Source organism: Ceratocystis lukuohia (genome assembly GCF_044167205.1).
Source record: "Ceratocystis lukuohia strain C4212 chromosome Unknown Supercontig4_pilon, whole genome shotgun sequence".
Taxonomy (NCBI): domain Eukaryota; kingdom Fungi; phylum Ascomycota; class Sordariomycetes; order Microascales; family Ceratocystidaceae; genus Ceratocystis; species Ceratocystis lukuohia.
The window spans coordinates 408,728-431,309 of NW_027263523.1; the positions used below are offsets into that span (position 1 = coordinate 408,728).

Consider the following 22,582-nt stretch of genomic DNA (forward strand, 5'->3'; position numbering starts at 1 on the left):
ATTTATGCAGAATTCTAGACACCACCACGTACTCTGCATGTTGTGGTTAGCTAGCTACATTTGGCCGAATCCTTTATTACCGCTATTGTTCCAGAAAACTAAACTCCCATGACGCCGTATATCTGTTTGTTGTGTGTATGCGATACGTAAAAACCAAGCCATCTCCCGTTTCCACTCAGTCTTCATCCTCATCGTCATCACTGTCATACGCCACTAGCGGGCCTGATGCCTCCTTTTTCGGCTTGACAGCCACTGACACCACCCCCGTGCCCAGTGCTGCCAGCGTGCTACTCGGCAAAAACCCTGCGGCTGAAGCCACTGCTGTATCGTCCTGCTGTTGCTCCTTGCCCTCGCTCTGTGGGGGCGCCTCTTCCAACATTAATCTCTCCTCTGCCCCCTCAACCTCATACCCTTGACGGCCAAGCGGGTTCACCGCATTCTCGCCGCGCGCAAAATGCACATCATCAGGGGCCTCGTAGCCATCTAGCCCGTAGCTGCTAAGAACCTTGCGGCGTTTTCGCGCCTCGGGATCACGGCCCTCAATCTCAGCTACAAACTCAGCCGGCAGCGCACGGCGGATGGCCTCGGCCGCTTGCTCTTCTATACGGCGGGCTTCGCGAGCCTGCGCCATGGGGTTCGGATCGGCCGTGGCCCAGCGTACGTTCAGCACCTCATCGTGATCGAGTGATTGATGTGCCATAGACTCTTTGGCGAACTGTGCGTTGGCCTCATTGGTGTAAGTGATGAAGGCGACGCCACGGGCATTGAGGACACGGACTGAGTGATGAAAACGAAAAGGTTAGCATGCGCCTATGTCTGCTAAATTGCGCGTGAACGTATTGCGAAGGGTCCCAGAATTGTAACTTACTGCGTTCGACCTGTCCCCATTCGGCAAAATGCCGCGCCACCACCTCTTCCACATCATCTGTCACGTGTATCCTTCCCACATAGACAGTGCGGTTCTGTCGCATAAAGCTTCCAACACCACCCATATCATCGCGATAATCCGAAAACTTGTCACGGCCGAAGCAATCGACGTTCGGGTTAAACATGTCGTGGATGGTGGGCAAGCGATGAAGATACAAGCAATCCTGGCCCTTGGGGCAGATACCGCGGGCAAAGAACAAACAGAAAAAGCTGCCTGCTACTCCATCGGCGCGTGTGAATCCACTGTCTTTAGCTACATTGCACCGGCCCTTGGCATGTGTCTGCGACAAGAACTTGTCCTCGCGGTCACCACCAGACCACTTGTTGTACCAGATATTGAATATGGTACCTGTTTGCGGCGGGGGCTCTGACGTGATAAATGCCGGGTCGACCTGGGGTCGTGCTGGCCGCCGCTTTTTGCGAATGATCTTTTTCACTTTGCGACCGCTCTCATTGCCGTTATTATCGCCGCTGACTAGATCTGTTGTGCTGGTAGTGTCATCGTTGCCGGTTGTCGACACAATATCTTGCATTTTTAAGGGATCCGCCATGCTATCAATCTCGGTATCTGCCATTGTCATGTATTAGATGGTTGATGAAAACAGCAAATGAAGTGCGATGGCTGCTCTTGGAGGAAGAATGAAAGCCAGGCGTGAGTGAAGGCTAGGAAAAATTGCGCCACGTTTTGTGTGGCGTCGGGTGTGGCGCTCACGTGTCAAAGTAAAGTTGAAGACGACAACACACTTTGAAGCATCTGAAAAAGGTTCTATGGCTGGAAGCAAATATTGATTCACACAACTTTGTCTCTTTACCTGATAGATCTTTCCTTGACCATAGCCACCAAGATCTTGGCCAACTCTCCTATAAACATCCCCGTGTCAGCGGTGATGTGCTGTATCTATTGTGGGTCCACTACCAATCCACCCATCTAGAAAAATCCCTAAGCCATTCACTTCAAGCTTGTCCGCAAAACCACTCCATCAACATCGTTTTCACCCAGACAAACTAAAGCTGCTTGAAGGGTCTTTTGAACTTGCTTCTTTTGAACCGGAGTCTAAACACCTACGCCAACCGTCAAAATGGTGAACATCACAGAGAAGATCAAGGAGTACGTCATTCCCCTCATTCACCCAGCTAGCTCTGCGGGGCAAATCTTGCAAAGCCGATGAGATATGACATAGCTAACCAAGCTTGCTGTGGGCCAATTTAGGATTGAGGAGGAGATGCGCAAGACGCAGAGTAAGGCACACTTTGCAAACTAGTTTATTCAGAGCCGGGACCGAGAAAAAAGGTCTCCAGCTGTGATTCAAAAGCTATCAAGGCCATGCTGTTAGGGTTCAGGGTTAACTAACATCAATCTTTGTCTCTCCATCTCGCAGAGAATAAGGCAACGGGTAAGTCGCAACGAAGCTAGCTGTCTAACAAGATGCTTGTTGACATACCATTGCTAACGGCTCCGTCTAGAGTATCATCTTGGTCTATTAAAGGGGTAAGTCCAATCCAAGGGCAAGACAGTTCTCTACTCATCCCCCATTCCCTTGTGCCTTCACATCATTATACTAACAAACAAACCAGCAAACTTGCTCGTCTACGTGCTCAGCTACTTGAGCCTGGCCCCGGCAGCGGTGGCGGTCCGGGTGCTGGCTTTGATGTGAGCAAAAGTGGTGATGCTAGAATATCTCTTGTCGGCTTCCCATCTGTAGGCAAGTCGACATTCCTTTCTAAAGTGACCAAGACGCGATCCGAGGTAGCGTCATACGCCTTTACGACGCTTACAGCTATTCCTGGTGTGCTGGAGTACGGTGGCGCTGAGATCCAACTGCTAGATCTGCCAGGAATCATTGAGGGTGCGTCTGAGGGCAAGGGCCGTGGTCGCCAGGTTATCTCGGCCGCCAAGACGAGCGATCTAATTTTGATGGTCTTGGACGCTACGAAGCGTGCAGAGCAAAGGGCATTGCTGGAAGCCGAGCTGGAGGCGGTGGGAATCAGGCTGAACCGGGAACCGCCGTAAGTGCAGCAAACAACAAGCAAAGACAAATAAGGACACAAGTCTAACCAGCCTTTCCAGAAACATCTACCTCAAGGCCAAAAAAGCGGGTGGCATGAAAATTACCTTCCAGTCGCCCCCTAAGGCCATGGATGAGAAGATGGTCATGAACATCCTACGCGACTACAAGATTCTCAACTGCGAAGTGCTTGTGCGCGACGAGAACTGCACTGTTGATGACCTCATTGACGTTATTATGAAGGAGCACCGCAAGTACATCAAATGCCTGTACGTCTACAACAAGATCGACAGCGTGTCACTTGATTTCCTCGACAAGCTAGCACGCGAGCCACACACCGTCGTCATGTCGTGTGAATTAGATCTTGGCATCTCGGACGTCATCGACCGCTGCTGGGAGGAGCTGCAGCTTGTTCGCATCTACACTAAACGTAAAGGCATCGACCCGTCCTTTGATGAGGCTTTAATTGTGCGCAGCAACAGCACCATTGAGGATGTGTGCGACCGCATCCATCGCAACCTCAAAGATACCTTCAAGTACGCTCTCGTCTGGGGCGCAAGTGCGAGACACATTCCGCAGCGGACGGGCCTCAGCCATACGGTGTGTGACGAGGATGTGGTGTACATTTGCAGTGGCTGGAGGGCTTAAGGTTTGTTAGGGAAGGAGATGGGAGACTGAATAAAAAGTAGGATAGAAATAAATGATAATCCAGTGTGTATACGTCTATATCCAATGAACACCTCAAACGCCGCAAGAACAAAATAAATAGAAGAGAGAAGCCCCCATGGCATACCGAAGCAAGACATGATAAAACCCAACTCGCGTTTCCTCCCCGAAAAAAATAGACCCCTAACAGTAATACAAAAAGGCAACGTGTAGGTGAGCAACAGTGAGAACAAAAGCAGTGACGTCTGGAAAAGAAAAAAGCAGCAGCCTGCCAATCAATCAAAGCAGGTGGAAAGACGATATGGTCACATGAGAGACGGGCCAAGGAACAAGCTAGCCAGCCATATAGACAGCCCATTTACGAAGATGTCGACTTCTTGGGTGCAAACATATCGTCACCCTCAGCCAGCTTTCGCGCCGATGTGGCGGTAGCGAACAGCGAGCGGGGCTTCATACGGGAAGCCTGCTTGGTACGCAGGGCATTAAGCTTCTGGGTGCAGGGGCTCATGACGTTGTCGGAAGGCGAGACAAACTTTTGGGATCTACAAAGAGTGAAGAGTTTACATTAGCTTTCGATCGATCTTTGTGATAGCAAGTCAAGAGAGGTGTGGATGAAAAGAGAGATACTTACTCTTCGGACTTCATCTTATTCTGCAGCATCTGACGATGGTAATCCATGCTCTTGATACCAGGCTTTGCCGTGGCGCCAGCAGAAGCGACAGTGGCGTCTACGAGGGGTTGGTCTGAAAGAATAGCTGACATTGTGAAAAGAGTTGGAGAAGAGCAGAAAAGATCGTGAGAATAGTTGGAATAAAGAGATTGTTGTAGAGATGGAACTTGTGATAGCGGCAATGGCTAAGCGAAGCAGAAATATGGAAAAGAAGATAGTTAATCAACAAGAAAGAGAAGAGAGATGGAAAAGAAAAAAGAAACAAGTCGATTTGTTTTCCTACTTTAATGCTTTTAATATGTTTAAGCTTGCTTGGACTTGTACTATACATGCCAGACCAGTACAGGGAATGCCAAGAGCTAAAGTACTCTGCACTTGAAAAAAAAAGCTCTTTAAGAGCCCTAAAGCACGCCCTACAACAAAGCCCTGGGGAGGATTTTACTGCCTTTAGAACAAAGAATGAAAATATAAAGTGGGGCTATACCTGTATCCTCTAGTTGCTATGGAGACGGGGCCTGCAGCGAAGCTGGGTTGGGATGCAACCCTAAGATGCTACGGAAAAGTCATGGATAGCGCCTGGAACGCAAGTACCAGCATCTGTACTCTGCTGTTTGGACATTATGCTCTTATATTCCAACCCCTATTCTGTTTCATTGCAAACGGTTGCAGCGGTTGGCTTCCCCCTACCTCTGTGGTTTGCCCTTGTCTCCTTGATCCTTTACAACTTGCTTCCGCTTCGTTGCCGCCGGATCTTTGTCCCTGGCTCGTTCCGCTCCACTTTCCATGCTTTCAAAAGCTCTTCCGTCTTCCTCTTCTGCCGCAGTATGGTCTCGGCGACCTCGGTCCCACGCTTAGCCTCATTGCGGCCCATCTGCTGTAGATGCACTTCGTCGGGCCCATCGGCAATGCGCAGCGTGCGAATGCCCGCCCAGCTGGCTGCCAATGGCGTGTCCTGAGACACACCGGCGGCACCAAACGCCTGGACTGCACGGTCAATTACGTCTAGCGCTGTTTTGGGCGCCAGTATCTTGGCTTCAGCAATCTCCTTCAGGGCTTTCTTTGGGCCTAGCTCGTCCATCTGGATGGCGGCATTGAGAACAATGAGTCGTGCAGCGTCGATTTCTAGACGTGATCTAGCGACCCATTCGAGCACAACGCCGTGCTCTTTGAGAAGCTTGCCAAAAGGTGTTCGCTTGGTATCGTTGATGCGCATGATCATCCAGTCAAGCGCCTGTTCTGCCTATAGTGTACATAGTTGGTCAGCTAGTGTTTCTTCTCCCGTCTCCGGCGGCTTCTTTGTTCACTTACTGCACCGATTGTCCGCATCGCATGGTGGATACGACCAGGCCCAAGACGGCCCTGGATAATCTCAAAACCGCGGCCCTCGCCAAGCACAAGGTTGGCAGCTGGTACACGCACATCTTTGAACGTAATATGGCCATGGCCGTGTGGCGCATCGTCGTAGCCGTAGACGGAGAGCATGCGGTTGATGGTTATGCCGGGAGTGTCTGATGGCACAAGAATCACCGACTGCTGCTTGTACGGGCTGGGGTTCTTGGCATCAGTTTTTCCCATGACAATGTACAGCTTGCAGCGCGGATCGCCAGCGCCGCTTGACCACCATTTCTATATTGCCTGTTAGATTAGCCTTTCCACATTATCTTCGTTTCGTACTATAATATTCCATGTGTCACGCACCTGCCCGTTGAGCACAAAGTAATCGCCATCCTTGCGAATACTAAGCTCAATGTTCGTTGCATCTGACGATGCCACGGCCGGTTCTGTCATTAGAAATGCCGACCGGATATGCCCCTGAAGGAGTGGCTCCAGCCAGCGTGCCTTTTGCGCATCGTTGCCGTACTTTGCCAGCACCTCCATGTTGCCCGTATCAGGGGCCGCACAGTTCATAGCTTCGGCCGCCACATGTGACCGGCCTGTCCATTCCGCCATGAGGCCGTACTCAAGGTTTGTAAAGCCTGCACCCTGGCTATATGTGCCCGTGGGAAGGAACAGGTTCCATAGGCCCTGTTCGCGAGCTTTAGCCTTGAGCTCTTCAATCACGGCAGGGTGGGATTCCCAGCGCGCATCGCCGACGCCAATCTGTGCGTTCAAGACAGGGTCGGCACTAGGATGACACGGATGTTAGAGAGAATAAACATGAGAACAATAGATTGAGGCGAACATACGGAATGCATTCATCAACGACGAACTTAGCGACCAAGTCAAGCGTCTTTTTAGCACGCTCACTGACCTTGTCGCGAACCTTGATGGCACGGGAACAAAAGATAGGTATTAGCCAGATCCAAGAGGAAGTATCGTGCGAGCAGGCAGACTTACAAGTGCTGGGATTCTATCCGACATTGTAAAAAAGTAGTGTATAGGTCAACGTTGATACTTTTATTCGTGTAATGATTTATATCAAGTCTGACGTATGAGGATATCAACACAGAAGGATCTGGCTTGCTGAATTTGCGTTCTAGGAGTGTTTAAAAGCGCAAGATTTAGATGGACAAAGCTGAGGTGGAAGCTGGAGCTAGATGGAGGTTGAGCTGTTTAAAAGGATCAAGACCCATCGGTTAACCTTCTTTTCCGCCTTTTCACTTGTTCCCCAGATTCAGGAAACTCTCCAAAAATAACAGAGGTCAAGCAGGGGAATGGGGGCGAAAAACGGCAGAAAAGCCTCCAGCTTACCCCTACTGAATTTGAGCCGAGGTATCATTCCTATTAACAAGCAAGGGAACGAAACAAGGTAAATTCACGTATTCTGTCCTAGAACAAATTACTGACCATAAAAAAATTGTTGGTTCCTAGGAGGCTGGAACCAGGCCGGAATTAGGGTCTTGCCGTGGATCGAACACGGGACCTCTCGCAGATTTGCTTTAGGGTTAACCCTAAGCGAGAATCATACCACTAGACCACAAGACCGAATGTACTGTTGCGACGGATAAACGGCGGCCGACCGGCGCCTAAGAACGGTACTAGCGGCCGCGGAAACGTGCTTCGACGCCTCAGCAGAGTCTACTTCGGAATTCCACCAAAGTCCGCTTTGCAGGTCATAAGGGCCTGTGTGGTGCCTCAGCTGACGTACGCGGCCACCACATGGTACCCTATGGCAAGCAAGACAGCCCTGGACAAGCTGGAGGTTGTGCTAAGAGACGGAATCCGGGCAGCCTTGCCGGTCTACAAGACTACGAACAAGCCGAGTCTATACAGGTTCGCGGCTTTCCCAAGCCTCAGGTTAATCTGTCAAGAAATGATACGGGCGGGTGGGATACGCGCATACACATGCAACACAGACCATCCCCTGCACATAACAACGATAGACGGCACCATAGACAAGGCAAAGGCAATGCTTCCGTTCCCGATCAGAGATACCGACAAACTCCTGCCAGAGGGGGAGGGCCCGCCCGACCCACTAGCAGAGAAACTGAGCAAGGAAGAAGCGGCCAAGGCCCATCTTAAGCTGCTCGAGAAGGAATCTCAGGACACAATCTGGGTCTACTCAGACGGTTCGCGTGACAGCGACGGGAACACTGGTGCGGGCTGGGCCGTTTACCACGGAGGCAAGACCCTGGCGCAAGGCTCCGGGGCATGCGGGAAATACAGGGAAGTGGCGGACGCGGAAGCGATCGCAGCCCTCAGAGCAGTCAGGATCGCAGCAGAAGTTGCTCCACCACAAGCAGAGGGTCTGAATCTGTGCGTGGACAACCTAGGAGTAGCGAAGCGCATCAGCAAGCGAATGAGGAAGCCAGGCACTTCCCAACTCGAGGTCGACGAGATCCGGCGCATCCTTGCAAAGTGGGAAGGCGGAACGGAATGCCTCTCGCTGGACAAGCCGGTCGGCAGGGTACACTGGGTCCCAGGGCACTGCGAAGTCCCAGGGAACGAAGTAGTGGACCAGCTGGCCAAAGCGGGATGCAAGAGTTCGGATCTGCTGGTTCCAGAGAGGACGATGTCTCTGGCGGCGGCGAGACGCTGGAAGAACGATGCATTCAGGGCCGACTTCAAGGACTGGATGATAGACAACTGCCCAAACACCGACCACCTTGGAGGGGCGCTGGGAATCCCAAAGCCATATAAGCTGGACTGGATGAGAGGGCTGAACCGAGGCACCGTCGCGAGAATCTTGGCGGCGCGCTCCAAACACGGCGACTTTGAGGAGTACCATACCAGGTTCAACCACCAGGACGCCGAGACAAAGTGCCAAGTGCCAAACTGCGGCAAACCGAAGGATTTCAGTCACCCATGGGAGTGCATAGGCAACGCCACGAGACTGGCGGGGAGGTTCGTAAAGAAACTCCTCAGAGAGGATAGGTCCTGTAAGTACCTAGCGGAAAAACTAGACCCTAAATGGAGGGCGTGTCGAGTAGACACATGACAGGGGACGGGCTAGCACGGAGGGAGGAGGGGCGTTTAGACGGGGTTTTCATTTTGTTTTCTGTTTTATGTTTTCTGCTTCCTGTTTTTTTTTTTTTTTCTCCTTTTTGTTTCTGACGACTACAGACGGAAGACGAGTAACAAGCTTGCTTGGGAGCATACGAGCTTCTCTCGTCCAAAACCCGTGGTCAGCCCTGCAGAAGGGTTAATTCTGTCCGGTAACCAATCCGGCGTCGTTTGATCTCAGTGATTCCAGTAGACGTTAAATAAATTCAAATTCAAATTCAAATTCAAATTCAGCGGCCGCGGAAAGCGGAGTGTGGCGACCGCATCGTCCCAGGACACTGCGAAGTCCCGGGCAATGAAGCAGTCGACCAGCTGGCCAAAGCGGGTTGCAAGAGCGAAGACCTTCTGGTCCCAAAGGCCACAATGTCACTAACGGCAGCAAGAAGGTGGAGGAATGAAGCCTTTAAAGCCGACTTCCGAAACTGGATGAAAGAAAACTGCCCAAAGATCAAGCACCTCGGCGGAGCGCTGAACTGGCCGAGACCATACGACATCGGCTGGATGAAGGGGCTACACAGAGGCACAGTCGCCCGGATCCTGGCAGCGCGCTCCGGACACGGCGACTTCAAAGAGTATCACGTGCGGCTCAACCACAGGAACGCAGAATTACACTGCCCAGTCACAGGGTGCGATCAGGCCAAGACCTTTACCCACCCATGGGAATGTCTAGGCAATGAGAAGAACCTGTCCATGAGATTTGTACGAAAGCTCCTCACAGGAGACAAGAGCTGCAGATATCTGGCAGGGAAACTAGACCCTAAGTGGAGGGTGTTCCGCATTGGGACGTGAGAGAGGACGGTGTGGGAGAAGGTGATCTGCCGGGAGAGGGAGGGTGGAGGTACGAGTCTGTTTTTCTTTGCTACTTTTCTTTTGCATTCTTTCTACGCGTTGTTCACTGTTTTGTTTCTCTGTTGGATGATTGGTGTTTGATTTTGTTTTCGTTCTTTCCTTCCTTTCTTTGTTTTCTTCTTTTTTTTTTTTTTTTTTTTTTTTGCCTTTTGTACTTTAACCACGGTAGAGTGGAAACGAGCAACAAGGTAACTTGGGAGCAATTGCGCTTCGCTCGCCAAAACTCTATAGTGAACCTTGCAGAGGGTTAATTTCTGTCCGGTAACCAGTCCGGCGTCGTTTGATCTCTGTGATTCCCGTAGACGTTAAATATATTCAAGTTCAAGTTCAAGTGGCGACCGCATCGCCGAGCGACGTACTCCGCCAGGGCCAATACCCTAGACCGACAGCTGCTTGGCCTCATAGACTAGCCTACTGTGCAAACAGGGCGCCACTAACCAAAAAACACTAGGCAAACAATCATAGAACCTTAATCAAGGGAAAAGTCCTCGGGCAACGTCTGGCGGAAAAACCGCTGGCTGCAAAGTATGAACACTCGCCTGCAGTAGCTGGCTGCCCGTAAAGGGCGTCGGAAGGCAACATAGGCTAGGCCGCTATTGTCAAGAGTATGCCGTCGTATAACTGGAAGATCAGTAGGCACGTGAAATAATACAAAGTAGGCACCATTTGATCACTGTGACATAAGTGGACACTAAAACTCAAAACACATGCGTCATTTCGTCTATATCCATTGAGGCTAATAGCAAATTTACTCGTCCTTTTTTTTCCAAATACCCAAAGCAAAAACCTGCCATATAACCCATACTATCCATCCATCCACTCATGTGACTGTCTCTCTATGACCCTGAATTTAATCGTCGTTGTAATTCTGTCTGTTCTTGCCCTTTCCACCACGCGGGTTCCCCTTAAAGTGTTTCTTGGAAGACTTCGCATCTACCGTTCCCTCAAGCACAGCCATCTGTCTAGCCTTGCGGCCCGTTAGCTGCTTGCTAGCACCGGTCTCCTTGGCCTGCTGTGAGTACTGATAGTTAAAGGGACGCGAAATGTGACTGGCATTGCGTTTATTGTCAAAGAAGCCCTTGTCGAGCTTGTGAGCCTTGCTGCTGACCGGCAAGCTGCCGGCATAGGCGAGACTGACAGCATCGGTGTCGGCGATGGATAGGGCGTCAAGCTGTTGGGAAAGAGCGGCGCGGCGCCTCTCAGGTAGGTGTAGATCGTCATAAAGCTCGCGGTTAAACTCCTGTGGATCAATGGGGCCGGGCGGCGGCTGGCAGAAAAGCAGTTTGCCGTTGACGTAGTCCTTAAGGATGTAGCGTGAGGCGCGAGACTCATCAGGTTGGCCCAGGCCCTGGGTCTGGAAACCACGGGCCTTGGCGTAGGCGATTAGCAGTTCCGATGCGGTGGGGATACCCGTACCACCCTCTTCAACAGGGCGGGTGTTTATCTGTATTCCGTATACGGCTTCTAAGAATGCCTGCGGTATTCTTTTGGCCACAAGCGACACAGGGCCGGTGTACTCGCGCAGCTGGTCAATGGGCAACACACCGTTGCAGACAAGATCACCCTTGGTGAAGGCGAAGTTGGGGAACACGAGACCTGGACAGTCGCAGAGAATCACGCGCTCGGAAAGGTGAATCGTCTGGAAATGCTTGGTTTTGCCGGGTGTAGATGAGACCGACACCTTCTTGGAGCCAATTAGGGCGTTGATGGTGGAAGATTTACCGACGTTGGGATAGCCAACCAAGCCCACTTGCAGCTTGCGGTCTAAGGTTTTGTTAGTTGTTGTTTGGGAGTATGTATGTAGATAAGTGTTATGGGTTTGCTGCTTACCGAGGTTCTCGGGGGAATAGCTGAGTAGGATGTCCTCTAGCTCGTGCACCGTCAGGATACGGATATCCTCTTCATCAGGAACAGGCTCATTGTCTTCAACAGGGGCCTCAGCGGGAGTCTCGGCGGGGTTTTCAGTGGTAGCTTCGTTGGAAGATTCACCCTCTTGTGTGGCTTCCTCTTGGGGCTTGTCCTCTGTGTTGTCCTCAGAGTCCTCTTCCTCTTCCTCTTCCTCTTCCTCTTTATCTGAGTCAGTAGAAATCTCCTCATTTGCTTCGGCATCAGCCTCCAGCTGTTCTTTAGCTAGTTGAGCTGAGAAAAAGCGGTAGGCAATGCCAGCCTCCTTCAAGTAAGTCGCCCAAGCACGTCTCTGGGCATCTGTCATCATGTCGGCTTTGTTAATGAGCAGCAAGTTCTCCTTTTTGGGGTCAATATCCTTGACGTAGACGTCCAAATCACTAGAGCGGAAGAGAAGCGGGTTTCGCGCATCTACAATCTGAACAATAATATCTGAACGCTCAATAACACGCCAAAGCTGTCTCCACACTTCAAGATTTCTTTCAAAGGGTGTCAGTAATAGATCGTTGTTCTCCTGCACTTCCGCCAGCCCGCGGCGCCAGTCGAGGAAGGCAGCCTTCTCGAGCCGATCAAGTTCCTCGGCTGTTGTATTCTTGTCCCATTTTGGCCTCCGAGGAACTGTCAAGCTCGCCTGGAAGGTCTTGTGCTTGCCCAATACATCGCGCTCCTCAGTAGCGGACAAAAGATACGGGTTCTTGTGATCGGTATGGATAATCTTGACGCTGGTCATTTTCTCGGCCGTAAAATCCGTGCCAGCCAGCTCGGCAGTGGCCAGAAACTCATCCAGAGCTCCCTGCTCTGTAACGGAGCGCATCTTGACCCAGGAGGCTTCTTGCTTGTCGTTGACCAAATACTGCAGAAGGTGTTAGCGGGAGGGCCCACAGGAGAAAAGTGGTGTTTCGTACCTGCTCGCCAGTGGCATGGTTGATACGGGCCACAGATGAAGTCTTGCGGCGATCAGCGCCTTTGCCCTTGCCAAAGCGATCCTTCATCAAGGAGTTGCCGAGGCCAATGTTGACCTTGGATCTTGCCTGTGGCATGATGGGCGGTGATAATGGTCGATCAGAGGTGGTGGTGATGTCAATCGCAGTCGCGAGGAATAGGTGAATTATGAGGGAGAAAAGTTGAGATTCTAAAGCTTCGAAGCCAATAAAAACAAAATATCCGTACGTTGTAGATTGTACGCGAGTTGGAGATGTTGCTTTTAATTGATTTCAAAGCGCTGCAGAGTTCAATGTCTTTTTTCTTTTTTTTTTCTTCCTCTTCAACTGTGAGGGGCAATTTTCTGCTTACTGATGTCATAGTGAGTCGAACCCTACACTGTACGCCACAGGGTAGACCATATGTGTGTGCTCCGTGCAGCAACTGCTGATAGCACTCTTAACACTGTAGTGATAACAATTATATCTTGGTACCTGGGTACAAGTTGTGCCCCTCCAAAATTTTCAGCAAAAAATTGAAAATTGAGATTTTGTTAAATCAAGATTTAGTCAAGCCTATACAGCCGACAACAGCATACAAGCCCAAAGGGTGTAGGATATTTGGCATCTTTTTAGAATCATTTATATTTGATCCCTTCTGTGTTTTTATCTTCTTTTCTTACCTCGACAATTCGTAACCATGGCTAAGGGCAAGTGGATGTGAGTTGCCCCCTCTATCCTTTAATATCAGCATCCCTTCATCTAACCTCTTTTTGTTTTCTCATAAGTGACAAGAAAAATGCCACGCACTTCCAGCTTGTCTACCGTCCCCAGAATGATCCTCTGATTCACGATGAGAACGCTCCTGGAATGGTGCTCAACCCCATCCAAACCCCCGAACAGTCTGCTTCCACGAATCCGCAACAGCACGTTGGAAAAACCCTAGGCGACCTCTCGTCGCTGCTGGGATCAGCAGCCCACGTCCGTGAAAATGAGGGCGAGGCAGCAAATCACGGCATTTACTACGATGACAGCGAGTACGACTATATGCAGCACATGCGTGAGCTAGGCACAGGTGCCGGCGAGGCTGTTTTTATCGAGGCCAACAAGCCCGATGCGAACAAGGGTAAGAAGAAGATGAACCTGGAGGATGCCATCAGACAAATGAGTATTGGCGAGAGCCAAAAGCCAGTTGATAAGCTGGATGAGTCAATCCTCCCGTCGCAGAACCTGCAGCCCATTAGCTACCAGAACCAGCAAAACGTACCTGATTCCATTGCCGGCTTCCAGCCCGACATGGACCCCCGTCTGCGCGAAGTATTGGAAGCCCTGGAAGATGACGCCTACGTGGACAGTGAAGACGATGATCTGTTTCAAGACTTGACTAAGGGTGCCGAGGAGTTGGACGAGTACGAATTCGACGAGACGTACGACGAGGATTTTGGCGAAAACGATGGCTACGAGTCAGACGGCACTGCCAAGCCCACTCAGGAGTACAGAGATGGTGCTGGCCCTGCTATCAAGAATGATGAGGAGGACGACGAAGTCCCTGAGCTGGTCTCTGTCGATGAAAACGGCGAGGTTATTCCTCCAGCAGCCTCTAGCGACTGGATGGAAGACTTTAAGCAGTTCAAGAAAGACCAAAAAGATAAGAAAAAGACAGTCACCTTCCAGCCATCGGAGATGCAGGCGTCCACTTGGACTGCTACAACCAATGGCGGCAACCGCAAGAGAAGAAAGGGCGCACTATCAACACCATCGATGACGTCCATGTCATCATCGGTCCTTGTACGCACTGAGCAACTGGAACTGCTAGATCGCCGCTTCGAAGTACTGCAGAACAAGGAGTTCCAGAACTGGGACGGCATTGACGACAATGTGTCCATGTCAGAAATGTCAGCTATGTCATCTGTCTCAACAGTGCAGGGAGATGTGCGCCAAGACTTTGACGATATCTTGGACGAGTTCCTGGGGGGGCCATGAGGTGCGGCCCAGGGGGGACCAACAAGAAGCAGCAGAGAAAGATGAGACAGCAGGATGGCGTGGCACGTTTGGATGAGCTACGGCGGGGCCTAGGGCCGGCTCATCTGAGAGGTCGTAACTAGGGCCACGCTAGGTAAGCTAAACCATGATTGAGGGAAACAATGTCGTTGGGTATTTGGGGGCTCGGAATGGAGTTTTTGGAGTTTTAGATGATCTTTATGTGTTTTTTGGTAAAAAGTTTATTGGTTAGAGCTGATAGGGCACATGATGAGAAAAGCATTGGACTTTATAAAGATTCATGATTTCTGAGTGAAGTGGTAGTCTGAGACACAATCTAGGGTCTATAAAGGGTTAGTAAGGGTTAGCAAATTGTCAATCTTGACTTGGGGTCATATTCAGCCTTGTCCTTTAACTTCTCGCTTTGCGCTTGGGTGCCTCGCGTAGTGTCAGCCTCGCGTATCTTGTCAACGGCATCTTTTCTAACAAAGAAGCATTTTGGTAAAAAAATTGCGCGCCTCATTTCTTGAGCTGAAATCTTGTTGGAATTCTGCCTCCACTACATTTTTGGATTTTTTTTTTCCTATTTTTTATAGACCGACCGCGAATTTTGTCAAGGCGCGCTTTGTCTGCGACTTTGACGTCTTAATCACGATAGTTGGACGCATCTTGACTAAGCTAAAGTCGTAGGCGAACAACGGGAGCACAACGACGACGGCCCTCTTAACCAATCGCGTCAATAAGAGTTGATTCGTCTGTCTAAATTATATCTCTCATCTTGTCTTTTTCCTTCTCTGCTGCTTTAACTTTGCAATCGTTACAATCTCTCTCCCCACCTCATGGGCCTTGCACTCGACGCTACCACCATCACCACCGATCATGGCTACATTCGCTGGTAACGGCTTTGGTGGCACCTCCCAACAGCCGAATTTCGCTTCACAATCACCCTTTAGCCAACCACCCACATTTGGCGCCTCATCTTCAGCCTTTGGTGGAGGTCCTGCCGGCAACCCATTCAAAGCCGGCTCTCAACCGGCCAGTGCCTCTAGCAATCCGTTCTCTAGTGCTTCGACCGGTGCCCCTTCTACTAGTACGGTTAAGAATCCTTTTCAGACCCAACTGCCACCTGCTTCGCCGTCTTCAAATCCATTCCTTTCTACCGGCGCGGCTGCCGCAAATACAGATAACTCGGCTTTAGCTACCTCGACATCAGCTCCGGCCTTTGGACGAGCTTCACCATTTGGTGCCCCGTCAGCGCCTGTTTCAACCGTAAAAGCCCCTGCAGGTATATATGGACTGCCCTTGACATCTACTAGTAGAGTTTAACTTCTGACCTGCATGCATTAAACAGCCTTTAGCAAGCCTTCCTCTGCCTTTTCAGGCTCGCCAACGCCAGGTTTTGGCACACCCAATACTACTACTACTACTACTAATGCTGCCACCGTATTTGGCGCAAAGCCTACTTGGGGCCAGACCAAAGATGCACCTTTTCTTCAATCGACATCTGCGCAAACATCAACATCATTCCCGCCAGCGCCCAAGCCTACCTTTGGCTTTGCCGCCACTAGCCATAATGAACCTCCGGCACCTAAACTCATGGCTCCCCTAGCCCACATCCAACTGGGCCAAAATGCCGAGCCAATGGATGTCAACAATCAGTACGCCAACAGAATATACCGCCAACTCATGGCCGACAAGATATACCCGCCAACATGGCCCCAAAACCCTGGCGACCCGGCTAACAAAGGCGCCATGGCCAACTTTCGTGAACAATATAAGACATATCGGGACCGAGCCCGCGCATCGCTTGTCAAGAATGGCCTTATCGACGATCCCGACACGAGACGAAAGCTCTCTGAAGCCATTGAGTTTAAGGGTGTTTGCGAGGACATGTGTCCCGAGTACGAGAAAGTGCTGCGCATAACGGAACATGACGTTAAGATGGCCGAAAAAAACCCCCACTCCTCGTTCGCCCAGACGGACATCATGGTCAAAAAGCTTGCCAGGTCTGCTGCTGGCCAAGAAGCGCCCCTGCCTATGGATGTCCGTTCTGTGCCGTGTATTCGCCGGACGCTCGACTACCTCTTGGATGACCTGATGAAAACCGAGCAGAACCTGCCAAGCACGCATGGATTTCTGTGGGATCGCACACGCGCTATTCGCCGTGACTTTGCTTTCTTTTCTAGTATGACGAAGGATGAGATGCTCGACCAAATCTACTGTTTAGAGACCCTGACACGATTCCATGTTACTGCCCTTCATATCCTGTCACGACCCGGCGTTGCCCCTGAAGACTTTTCCGAGCAGCAGGAAGTCGAACAGCTAGGTAAAGCTCTACTTTCGCTAATTTATGCCTACGATGACTGCCGTAACCAAGGGATTTCGTGCAAAAATGAGCCGGAGTTTCGTGCGTATTACTTGGTACTGCGAGCATTTGACACCAATATTCTTGATGTGTTGGAGTCGGAGTGGAATATTCCCACGCTCATTGACTCTCCCATAATACAGACGGCTTTGTCTATTTTACAGTCACTTAAGACGCCGAGAGATGTTCGTGGCCCCATCCGGCCTGGCGTTGGCTCTATTACCGCGCCATTCTGCGGCTTCTTTGACATCATTGCTGGCCCGACTGTTTCCTTCACTATGGCTTGTTTTGCCGAGATTCACTTTGGTCGCTACCGTCGAGCCGTGCTCCGGGGCCTCAACAAGGCGTTTGCGCGGCCACGTGGTCATGCCAAGGATGTAAAAGCAGATGGTATCAACAGGCATTTGCGGTTTGACACGGTTGACGAGTGCATTGAATTTGTTGAGCTTCACGGCCTGACATTTACACCAGAAGCTGCTGATGCTGCAGTGGCTGGAGAGAGGGTTTTGGTGGCTCAATACGGCCAGGATCTCGATCACCCGCGTCTTAAGAACGCCTTTTCTCGAACCATGGTTGATAAGAAGCGCGGCTCATATCCTCTTCCTTACGTCATTCGCAATGCTGTATATGACACGTCTATGCCTAGCACTGCTGACTGCAGTAAAAGTGATATTGGAAGCTTGGCTCCCCAGACTAGCGCTTTTCCTTTCAAAACACCTGCATTATCTTCATCGACGACCAATAATTCTTCCATATTTAAACCTGCGATACCCCTACACACTACAACTCCACCTCCCTTTGGGATTACTCCAACCAGCTCCTCCTCCACCTTTGGTACTCAGACTAAAAGCATGAAGTCTACGCTGCCTTTTGGAAGCAAATCTTCGCCAACAAATTCACTCGCAGGCAAGGTCGGTACTAGCGATAGCTTGAACAACTCGAGCAGCAGCCTGAAGCAGACTACCAACCAATCTCCATTTTCAACGAACCCCAGTGCCACTACGGCTGCTTCTATTCCTTCTCTAATCCCGAATCAGACCATTGGTCTTCCCCCATCTTTCAATTTTGCGGCACAATCAACACCTACTTCAAAAGTAGTTCCTGATGTTCCATCAATTGCAAAGCCTATTTCTGGGCCAGAAAACGTTGCACCAGCGACGGCGTCTGTTCTCTCGGCGCCTATGTTTCCCCCAGCTTCAGCATTGCCTACGGCTTCTACATCGTCAGGCTTTGTGTCTCAGGCTTCGGCGGTACCCTCTTCAACAGCTGCCGCCACAACGGCAGTTTTGTCGAAATCCTCAGCAACGCCTGAATTTTCCTTTTCTAGCATTGCTTCCAACACGGCCCAGTCTTTATCTACTCCCTCGCTTTCTTTCACATCAACAGTTAAGTCAGATGGAAGCTCAACTGCAGCACCTCTCACCGCATCAGCCCCGATTTCTACTCTGAACCAATCAACATCCGTGTTGAACTCGGTGGCGCCCTCATTTTCAAATGCTCCGTTTAAGCCTACTGCCCAGTCTCCGGTTCTACAGCCGCCCTTGGAATCATCACCGTTTGCTACGGGCAAGCCCTCTGTAGTTGAGCCATCAACTCCAATAGTTTCTGAGTTGGATCCTAGCTCCAAGCTTGCCCTCTTCTCGGGATCTTCGATAATACCACCAACTAGACCGCCTATTAATAAGGCGGCTGTACTCGATGGGTTCACGCGGTGGTACACCTTAGGTGATGATGGTCTTCTACAGCAATTCTATCTCTATATGACTGAAGAGATTGTGCGACAGACCTTTGAAGAATTTGTAGCCGAGGAGGAGCGGAGGAGAGAGGAGGCTGAAGCTGCTGAGGACCTTGCCAAGGCAATAAAGCTGCGGACGTATAATATCAGCATACGCTATCTAAATCGGTGGAGGGTTATAGCACGTGAGCGGAGACTTGAAGCTCTTCGAAGGTCAGGGCGTGATCAGCTGCGTGCCTATCACGAGGCCCAACGCAAGGAACGGCGGAAAGCAGAAGCCGCCCTTAAGCGGAAGACAGAAATGGAGGCTGTGGAGAGCGACAAAGTACGGATGTTCCACCAAGTTGCCGAGAAGAGTAAACAAAATCTCATGAGGATCAACTGCTCGCTTGGCATGTCCGATTACGACTATAATCAAGATTCTATACCTCGGGAGGATGATGTCGGCTCTGTGTGGAGTGTCCCCGATGCGCCTAGTGCACGTGAAGAGCCTCGGCCGAAAAAGACCAAGCATAAGGCCAAGGGTCCGACGTCTATGTCCACCCACCCGGCGCCTGCAGCACAACGCTCCGAGTCTGTAGCTTCTACTTTCTCCGCCGGTGGCAAGACCCAGTCTATCATGGAGCAGTATGCGCTCTCACGATCTGCTTCGTTGCGCCGCTCCATGCCTGGCAGTTCCTTTTCATCCTCGCAGTTTGCTCGATCGCAGTTTTCTACACCGCCCGCTGAGAGCCCCGATAAGCGCATTAGCAAGGTCTCAGACCGCTGGCGCCTTAAAGCCATGGGGTTGACCACCATGCCTGATGGGTCCATTCTGCCTGATCACCTTGCCCAACAAGTGCTCTATCAGAAGAAGCGATACTCCGAGCTCGGGCCCTGCGGTCTAGGCCCTGCTTCGCGTCAGCGTCGTGTCTCGGCTGCCGCCGCAGACTTGGATTTCGATATGCGTATTTCCCGTGCCAAAGCGTTACTGCCTACAACACCGCGTTCACGATCGGGACCTGGAATCAGCGCCACTGCCTCCCCTGGCAAAGCCACACGCGTGTCCTCAACTAGAGCTATAGACGCGCTTATGGCTGACGCCCATCATCGCAAGCGCTCGGCTGACGAAGCCCTAGGCTTGACAGAGGTTGATATTGACAGTAGCGACAACAGCATGTTTGATCAGCAGCGGAAACTAGAACACAAGGAGCCCATGTCGGCTACCAAGCGTATCTTGCTTGAAGCGCAGAAAATGCGCGAAGAACTGCGCAATATGCGTGAGGAAATAAAGGAGGGTGCAGATTGGCTGCATGATGAAGCATCGAGGCTGCAGAGTCCAACACCGGGGCGGTACGTGTAGTATAGAGTATAGAAAGGGGGGGTGGGAGATTGGGGAATAAGGAGAGGTTTGTCTTATACTCAGTAGTTTTTGGGAAACTTCAGCGACGGCGTTTCATGTTTTCATAGTCTTGTGTCCATAGTGAATGGCTTGTTCCTTGTCCCATTTGTATGTCCATGGATATATGTTTGTCGCATCGATTGTGTTAAGGATTAGGGTTTATAACCCTCCATGAATAAATCCTCCTAGCCCCTGATAAGCCCCGCCGCTGAGATATCTAGGCTTTGAAGGTGACTCGTCGAGTTGATGGCACATGAGCTCGGGTAAGACCGTGTTTTGGGATATTGAGATATCTAGACCAAGTTCTCGCGCAGCCTTTCATAAGCTTTCTTAATACAATGTCACTAGAACAAGCTGAGGCTGGTGCTGGCCCACTTGTACTTGGCCTTACACCAAACGAAGCGTCTTTTATGCACTATGACAGTTGTCTGTCTAATGGTGTACTTCCGTCGCCCGCATCTCTTCCCTCTAGCCCAAGTCCATCAACCTCCACTACCCACCTCCGCAACGCCTTCAGCTCTCCCCCCCAGCCTTCCCTAGCAACCCTGACCCCACGCCTATACATATCCCACTTTCTCTCAACCTGGAACTCTCGTCTGTTCGAATTCGGCGCTGTCTTGTTTCTTGCTGCTGTGTACCCCGGCACTCTGCTCCCACTATCGCTCTATGCTCTAGCGCGCGGCATAGCTGCTACACTACTTTCCCCTTCACTGGGCGTGGTAATAGATACATATGATAGGCTCCGTGTTGTTCGGGCATCTATTATTATACAGCGACTATCTGTAGCTGTGTCATGTGTGGGATTCTATATACTGTATACCGTTCGCAGTCCTCCCTCTGAGCTTCTTGCCGTCCACGGGCTTTTGCGTATTCGATCTGATACCTTCCTCCATCATCCTATTCAACATGCCATCTTCGGCGCCGTCACCTTCCTGGGCTGTGCTGAGAAACTGGCGGCGACGCTAAACACTGTTGCCGTTGAGCGAGACTGGGTTGTTGCTCTCACACATAACGATGCACACGCGCGGACACAGCTGAACCGCCGCATGCGCCAGATCGACTTGTTCTGCAAATTGCTTGGTCCCCTGGTCATTGCTCTGATAGACAGTGCCGATACTCGCGCGGCAATTAGTGTAGCATGTGGGATGAGTCTTGTTTCAGCTGGACCTGAGTACGTCTTCATAGAGCAGATATACAACTGCGTGCCAGCACTTCAGCGGCTCAGCCCCAATGGCACGGAAGGCGAGGAGACGCCGGACTCTGCTTCTTGGAACCTAGGAGGAGCCAGAAACGCGGCATGGGTTGCATTAGTGCGGCCGCTGCGCACACTGCCAGAATACGTCCGCCACCCAGCCTTTCAACCGTCTTTTGCTCTTGCACTTCTGTACTTGACAGTACTCTCATTTTCGGGGCAAATGGTTGCGTTTTTACGTGCCGCGGGATTTTCGTCGGCACAAATCGGCGCCGCGCGAGTGGTTAGCTCGCTGTTTGAGCTGAGTGCTACAGTCATGGCACCTAGACTAGTGGAGGCCATCGGTCCAGTGCGCGCAGGTATCTGGGCCCTGAGCTGGCAGACAGTGTGGCTGGGGATCGGCCTGAGCTGCTTCTTTTGGCATATTGGAAACCAGTCCTCCGAAATCTTGAGTGGCGGGGTGGTGAACTTGGTGGGTGGCGTCATGGTTAGCCGTGTCGGACTGTGGGGGTATGACTTTGCGGCTCAGACTATTATCCAGGATGTAAGTCGTCAGCCGTTTTACTTCACAAAGGCATCTTTGTAACGAAAGAGCCCTACTAACACGGAAACTAGGAGGTTGACGAGTTTCAGCGAGGCTCCTTCTCTGCTATGGAGGCATCAATACAGAACCTCTTTGAGCTGCTGGCATTTGCAACCACTGCCATTTTCCACCGGCCAGAGCAGTTTCGAATTCCAACTCTGATAAGCTTTGGTGCTGTTGCAACGGCGTCTCTGTTATATGCAGGGTTTGTTAAGCAGAGACGGGGGCACTTGTTTCACTCGCCAGCCTGTCTCAAAGGCCAACAGAGAGGCACAAGGTATCAGCTAGTGAATAGAGCCCGAGCCAGTGCTTTTTAGAAGGCGCGAAGGGGAGGGCGAACAACCTGCTGACATCACAGACCTGGAGGCCGCGGATATGTCTGGGGAGTCTAAAAATTGCCGGTCTGTGCGATAGGATGGCTGACATGAACACCACGTGCGACTAACTCCTTCACAGGCAATGTTTGTAAGGGTCTTGACCTCCGAATCGAAAGTTTATAGTTTAAAGGATAGATGATATCTTTTTGGCCTAACTCTTTGGCTGGAAATAAACAGGGACAGAAGTACATGACTCTAGCTGCACCGTCACTAGTGCATTTATTGGCCGAGTAGCAACAATCATTGGATTTGCAAGCAAGCATCCATTATGATGTTTAGTGAGTAATTTTGTCTTGGGGGAAATCAAAAATGAAAGTCTATGAGACTTGGCCACCTACTTTGGCACAGCTATTATGTCACCACGAAAAAGTAGCATAGGGGCGCGGCATGTATTAAGTTGAATGAAGCTAGAAAGCCGGCGAGAGGAGTGTCAAGTGCTGTGCAGAGTATTGATTTCTATTGATTTGTTGAAGATGTTTAGTTCTATCTGTGGGGACAATTACATCAGAGTACTCATACCAGGGCTTACCCACTGTTAATCCAAGTAGAGGCAGATTCTCTTTAACATAACTGAATCAATACA

At 50.8% G+C, this 22,582-nt stretch overlaps 6 protein-coding genes across 6 annotated transcripts; 2 read left to right on the plus strand and 4 right to left on the minus strand.

Annotated features, from left to right (window-relative positions):
- Window positions 1-175: 175 nt before the first annotated feature.
- On the minus strand, window positions 176-1,460 carry HOO65_040112 (Pre-mRNA-splicing factor CWC2; the record flags this gene model as incomplete). The annotated part of the gene is made up of 2 exons (XM_071002849.1): window positions 176-777; window positions 869-1,460. The coding sequence occupies 2 exons, from the start codon at window positions 1,458-1,460 to the stop codon at window positions 176-178; spliced, it is 1,194 nt and encodes a 397-aa protein (XP_070858955.1).
- A 546-nt stretch (window positions 1,461-2,006) lies between these two features.
- HOO65_040113 (Ribosome-interacting GTPase 2) lies at window positions 2,007-3,581 on the plus strand (the record flags this gene model as incomplete). Its single annotated transcript, XM_071002779.1, has 5 exons — window positions 2,007-2,035; window positions 2,138-2,166; window positions 2,392-2,416; window positions 2,503-2,934; window positions 2,996-3,581. The coding sequence occupies 5 exons, from the start codon at window positions 2,007-2,009 to the stop codon at window positions 3,579-3,581; spliced, it is 1,101 nt and encodes a 366-aa protein (XP_070858956.1).
- Window positions 3,582-3,957: 376 nt separating this feature from the next.
- HOO65_040114 (putative spo12-like protein) lies at window positions 3,958-4,361 on the minus strand (the record flags this gene model as incomplete). Its single annotated transcript, XM_071003057.1, has 2 exons — window positions 3,958-4,141; window positions 4,231-4,361. 2 exons carry the CDS (start codon window positions 4,359-4,361, stop codon window positions 3,958-3,960), a joined length of 315 nt encoding a protein of 104 aa, XP_070858957.1.
- A 626-nt stretch (window positions 4,362-4,987) lies between these two features.
- Window positions 4,988-6,630, minus strand: HOO65_040115 (uncharacterized protein; the record flags this gene model as incomplete). The annotated part of the gene is made up of 5 exons (XM_071002757.1): window positions 4,988-5,509; window positions 5,578-5,895; window positions 5,944-6,394; window positions 6,456-6,532; window positions 6,607-6,630. The coding sequence occupies 5 exons, from the start codon at window positions 6,628-6,630 to the stop codon at window positions 4,988-4,990; spliced, it is 1,392 nt and encodes a 463-aa protein (XP_070858958.1).
- A 3,781-nt stretch (window positions 6,631-10,411) lies between these two features.
- HOO65_040116 (Large subunit GTPase 1) lies at window positions 10,412-12,506 on the minus strand (the record flags this gene model as incomplete). Its single annotated transcript, XM_071002672.1, has 3 exons — window positions 10,412-11,325; window positions 11,392-12,319; window positions 12,372-12,506. The coding sequence occupies 3 exons, from the start codon at window positions 12,504-12,506 to the stop codon at window positions 10,412-10,414; spliced, it is 1,977 nt and encodes a 658-aa protein (XP_070858959.1).
- Window positions 12,507-13,086: 580 nt separating this feature from the next.
- Window positions 13,087-14,369, plus strand: HOO65_040117 (Protein LTV1; the record flags this gene model as incomplete). Its single annotated transcript, XM_071002850.1, has 2 exons — window positions 13,087-13,106; window positions 13,175-14,369. 2 exons carry the CDS (start codon window positions 13,087-13,089, stop codon window positions 14,367-14,369), a joined length of 1,215 nt encoding a protein of 404 aa, XP_070858960.1.
- Window positions 14,370-22,582: the final 8,213 nt, after the last annotated feature.